This window comes from Pipra filicauda, unplaced genomic scaffold (genome assembly GCF_003945595.2).
Source record: "Pipra filicauda isolate LSUMZ 115617 unplaced genomic scaffold, ASM394559v2 scaffold80_size11013439_pilon, whole genome shotgun sequence".
NCBI lineage: Eukaryota > Metazoa > Chordata > Aves > Passeriformes > Pipridae > Pipra > Pipra filicauda.
Window position 1 is genome coordinate 8,022,245 of NW_024104987.1, and position 5,761 is coordinate 8,028,005.

The following is a 5,761-nucleotide window of genomic DNA, read 5'->3' on the forward strand; positions in this document are numbered from 1 at the left end:
CCCATGGTGGCCCCACCAGCTCCGGGAACAGGATCCATATGGTGACAGGCTGTTCCAGACAGGCACAGAGCCCCACGTATGGCTGATCCATCTATGCATCCAGGAGGGCTGCAGCTCCCCTTTAAAGTGGGGGTGGAAGCCACAGCGGTTCAGGTTTCTCCTCTCACCTGTCGCTAAATCAAAGGCCATTTGGATTTAATCTCCGAGAGAGGCAGGTTTAACCCTCTCTGGTGCAGCTGGATGTCCCCACGCCGGGCTGAGGACCTGCCTCCCTGACCCTGGTACAGGCAGCAGGGGCAGACAGGCAGCTCACTGCCAGCCCTCTCTTCCCCTCTCCTGTTTTCTACTGGTCTCCCACCCAGGGCTCATTCCGGGTGGGAGAAGCAATGAGTCACACCCCCCACTGCCTGTGGTGATGGACAGCAGCTGGGGACACACCAGGCAGTGCAGATGATGTCACTGGGGTTCCTCATTACTGCCCATTTCCTTCTCACCACCTCAGCTGGAACACCAGAAAACCCTGCTGGAAACGCAGCTGCTCTGACGTCCACCATGAATTTATCCATGGGCAGAAACAGGAGGCAGGGGCACAAGCAGGTGGCATGGGGTGGGAGCATCCTGCAGGCACAGGCTGCCCTCACTGCCGCTGTGTCCTGCTATGGGGTGCAAAGGCACAGGGTGCTGGGGCAGCAGGCACCCCATCGCAGGAGTCAGCGCTGTATCAGCTCCAACAGCTTCCAGAAGCTGGCCCAGAGTCATGGGAATGTGTCACCCTGCTGCAAACTGCTCACCACCACATTTATAATGATGCTTCACTGCCTGTGAGCAATGGGCAAGGCCCAGGGCTCCCATTTCCCCCGTGTGTGACCCGTGGTGCTGATCTGGGGCACCGTGTCCAGGGCTGGAGCAGTGCCCAGCACCAGCTGCTCCTGCACTGTGCCTGGGAATGCTAGAGCCACCGCTCCCTCTGACCCGTGACAGCCGAGCACTGAGATCTGAGCTCCCCAAGACCACGTCCAGACACAGCATGGGCTGTTCCTGCAGTGTGCAAATCGTCTTGCTCACATCTTGGAGCTGCAGCAGAGCCGTGCCTGGCAGTGGAGCTGGGCAGCACTCGGGCAGTGGAAAGGGTCTGGTGTGCTTTTTTGGCTTCCCCCTCACACAGTCACTGTCAGACACCAAACATAAGCTCAAGAGTGAAAAACAAATGTACGTTTTCTAAAGATGCTGCAAATCTTGTCAGGACACTGAGGCCTTTTTTGGCAGAACTCTACTCACACCCCTCCATCAGAGGAGCTCTGTGGGCTGGTTCAGGGACAGAAGAGGCTCCAGAGTGTCCCACATTCCTGCTTGCAATCAGTAGTGTGAGGGGAGCAGAGCCCAGGGTTTCTCCTGTATTAAGTGCTGTTGGCTTTGTCCAGGAGCAGGGGTCCAGCCCCCTCCTCTGCCCTTGCCCCCGTGCCTCCCTGGTCCCTTCATCTGCAGCTTCCCCCCAGTTCTCCCCTGCCAGCACATGGTGGGAAGCAGCAGCCCACATGCCATTTTCCATCATTCTGACCCAAACTGCCCTCTCCTGATGGCCAAGGGCTGCCCAACCTGCCGGGGCTTTGCTCAGGCAGGGACTGGCTGGCGTTCCAAGCTTGGCTTATGGCTGTGCCTTAGCCTTGACACTGACTGGGACCCTGGGGACCATCCCTCACCTTCCCCCAGGGTGTCCCAGTGCTCCGTGGCTGTTGGCCCTGCACAGGGTTGGCTTTGGGGAAGGATGAGCACTTTATGTCCTGACGCACCCTTTGCTCCAGATGTGCCTGTGAATGCTGGATGTTCACAGGCTGTGACTCCACCTGCCCCAAACCCACCCCTGGCTCACTTGTGCTCCATCCCAGCTCCTGCCCATCACTGCTGATTCCTCTCATCCTTTCTCCCAGTGCCTGCCCTCCTCCCTGCCCTGCTCAGGGCTCTTTTCCCTCCCTGCTGCCTCCCTCCCTCCCTCCCTGGGGCGTCATGGTCCTCTCTCCCACGGGCACAGAGCTGGCAGAGGTTTTGCCCCCGATATGCTCCAGTCCCCACGGGTGCAGCGTGTGCCCTCAGTAGCAGGATCCAACAGTGCACCTGGATTACGAAATCCCACAGGGATCCTGCTCCCTCCTGCAGCACTGCAAAAGCCACGAGCCACCTCAGCTCCACTGGCCATCCCAATGGGTCCCACTGCTCATCTCACAGGATGCAGAGTTCTTCTGTAGGACTCATCCACAGCTGTCCCCATCTCCAAGTGCCCATAAGGGCTCTGTGAGTCTTTCCCTGGGGGAAACACAGACTTGGAATAATTATTTTTTTTATAATACCTGACCCAAACTGGTCAGCCTTGAAAAATACAGCATTTAGGGACATCACTGTGGGCACAAAGGGCTGCAGTGGAAAACAAGTTGCTGTGTTCATCCTTCCCTGTCTCTTCCCTTCCCTGCACACAGTCCCCCCCACCCTTTGCTTTCTCTGCTGTCAGGGGCCATAAGCTCATGGGGAACGAGCTATCCATGCAAAAGGCCTTTGGAAATATTCATTGCTCATCTCCTAACAAGATTATCCTGAAATCCTCCACTGCTCTGAGGGAGATTTAAAACCTTTCAGGCTCTCGGTAACCATAGCAGCACAGATGTGAGAACTGAAGGGAGACAAGTGATGTGAAAAATCATTGGGGATGCAGAGACTGGCTCTGTGTGACTGTGTGTGACTGCAGTGCCACATCTCTTTGTCTCACACAGCCTGGGCTGGCCCTTTGTCCTGCCCACACCATACAGGACACTTCCACTCTTTGCAGAAATGACCCAGACCAAGGACAGTGCTCGTGACATGACCCAGTCTTGGCTCCCACAGCACCAGGGTCACCTTCCCAGCCAGAGTCTGGAGTTTGGGAAACCCTCCATTGCTGCTTGGCATTTGCCAGTGTGTCCATCAGCTCATGGCTCCTTCACTGTGGGGTGCTGGTGGAGGGTTTAGAGCCAGGATGGGGTGTTTGGAGCCTGGGGTGCCCAAATCCCGCCTGCCACGGGGTCCAGCATCATTTCTGCACCTGTGAGAGAGACACTGGGTGTTGTGAGGTTGGACAGATCCATGTTTTGAGGCCCTTTGGAAGGAAATGCTGGGAAAAGGAGCAGCAGCAAGGGCATTACAAAGTCCCCCAGCACATCCTGAGAGCATGTGGAGTTTTGCTATAGCAGCTGGGAGGAACCACAGGAAAACCCTTTCATCTCCTCCCTCGAAAACCCCTGTCACTACGTCTATTTAAGCACAAAGAAGCATTGACCAAATTCTTTTCTATTAAAAAAAAAACCAAAAACAAAAAGGGTTTTGGCTTTAAACAGCTTCCAAAAGCTGGGGTAAGATTACTTGTCCTGCCCTGCTTCCTCAGCATGTTTGGGTCATTTCCACCAATGCCAATGGCACAACCAGGCAACAAAGTGTGATCACTCCTTCGTTCATGTGCTTACACCCAGCACCTCTGCTCATCCACCCCTTCTCCTGGTTTTCAGCCTGTTGAGGTCCTACAGCTGTGCCATCACATCTTCTGCATCCTCAGCTCCTTCTCACAGCTCAGCCCTTGGTATCACCTTTGGGCTCTCCCCATGGCTCAGGAAATCTTACCAGAAAGAGCTTCATGTTGGCAAGCAAAGGAGCATCACCAGATGACACCGCGGGGTACTGGAGACCAATCCTTTGCCAGTCTTGTTAGGGACCAACCTTTTCCTTCTCCAAGGGCAGGCTGAGACCAGGATAAGACTCTGCTCACCTTGATACAATCAGCTAAGACCAGCTAAGAAAAGCTGAACATGGCTGAAATGTAACAATAATTTGGGGATTAAGAGGGAGGAATAATTCTTGTGAAAAAGGGTTTTGAAATCAACAAATTTCAGCCAGATCAATAAATCATAACCAATACATTCAGCCAGAACTAAATGCTGGAACTGGGACTTGGATATGGAAAGGAGACCAGCTGCATTAAAGCTATAAGAAACCACACACCCCCAAATTTATGATAAAAACTTATTTTAACTTTTGAGCTCCCTTTGTATTTGCACTTTGCATAAATCAGCTTCTGAAACAACTCAAGCACAGAATGGAAGGTGGTTGCTGAGGAAACACACCCAGGTGGGGAAGCCTGCACCTCTAAAGCAACCCCACTGCTGAGTCAGGGCCAGCATCCCTCCCCACGTCTGCCGGCACCTGCTCCTGGAGGCCGTGGTGCATCGTTTTCAGGGAGATTTTATTTTCCCCTCTGGTTAAATATTTCATAAAAATCGGGGGATAACTGACAGCTGAGTGTGGAGGTTATGATGGACGGGAGAGCTTATTTTTCCCCCTCAAGTCAAATATTTCATTGCTTCACTGAAGGCTTGGGCACATTTGCAGCAACGCCGTCTGCAAACGAGTCCCCAGCCCCAGGTAAGCGCAAGAAACGCTGTGGGTGCCGCTGTCCAGCCCCTGACATGCCTGGCCTTGAGCCACCCAATGGGTAGGGATCAGCCACTGATTGTCCCCGCTGCCAGCAAGCCCAGGAATGCCAAGGAGCACCCGTTAATCTCCAGGCAGGACAGCAGTGCTGGACGGCTGCGGTGCTGCAGCTCCTGGTGCTCCCGGCAGCGGCGGCGGTGCAATGCAGCGCGCTCAGCTCCAGGGCTGGAGTGGCTTTCCAGGGCTGAACTCCGCGGATTGGCCCGGAGCACCCCGCTCTCCTCCCTCCCTGCCCTCCCTCCTCCAGCACCCACAACCCACTGGAGATTGGACAGCTTGGTGCCACATGGCAGAGAGGAACCAGGATAAAAAAAAAATGAGCCGGACTTGTGGATTGTAGAGCGCGCGGCGAAACAGCCGGGGAGAAGTTTGCGGAGCGGTGACACCAAGCTCCTCTGGCTGCACTGAGTCGCTGCAGGGGAGGACGGACAGACGGAGGGACACCGGGGCTGCAGCCACCCAGGGACACCTGTGGGGTGAGTGCCAGCTGCGGAGCATCCTGTCCCCTCTGCGCCAGCCATGTCCCTGGTGGTGAAGGAGAAGAACCACGTCCGGTTGGTCTTCTTGGGAGCTGCCGGCGTGGGCAAGACATCCCTCATCCGCCGCTTCCTGATGGACACCTTCGAGCCCAAGCACCGGCGCACGGTGGAGGAGCTGCACAGCAAGGAGTACGAGGTGTGCGGGGCCACAGTCAAGGTGGAAATCCTGGACACCAGCGGCAGCTACTCCTTCCCGGCCATGAGGAAGCTCTCGATCCAGAACAGCGACGCCTTCGCCCTGGTCTACGCCGTGGATGACGCCGAGTCCTTCGAGAGCGTGAAGAGCCTGCGGGAGGAGATCCTGGAGGTGAAGGAGGACAAGTTCCCCCCCATCGTGGTGGTCGGTAACAAGGCGGAGAGCGGCGGCGAGCGGCAGGTGCCGGTGGAGGATGCCCTGTCGCTGGTGGAGCTGGACTGGAACAGCCGCTTCGTGGAGACGTCGGCCAAGGACAACGAGAACGTCCTGGAGGTGTTCAGGGAGCTGCTGCAGCAAGCCAACCTGCCCAGCCGGCTCAGCCCTGCGCTCTGCAAGAGGAGGGAGACCCTGCCCAAGGAGCAGGCGCTCAGGCCGCCCATGAACAAGACCAACAGCTGCTCCGTGTGCTGAGCCGGCCGCCCCGGGGCCGGGAGGAAGGCGCTGGCAGCAGCGGCACCGGCTGGAAACTCAGGTGGGCTGGGTGGGGAGAGGCGCTGCCTCGGCCAAAACTAACCCT

General features: G+C 56.4%; 1 protein-coding gene across 1 annotated transcript; it reads left to right on the forward strand.

The window, feature by feature from the left end:
• Positions 1-4,874: 4,874 nt before the first annotated feature.
• LOC113984713 (GTP-binding protein Rhes-like) lies at positions 4,875-5,761 on the forward strand. The gene has a single exon (XM_039390275.1). The coding sequence runs from the start codon at positions 5,029-5,031 to the stop codon at positions 5,653-5,655; it is 627 nt and encodes a 208-aa protein (XP_039246209.1). The 5' UTR covers positions 4,875-5,028; the 3' UTR covers positions 5,656-5,761.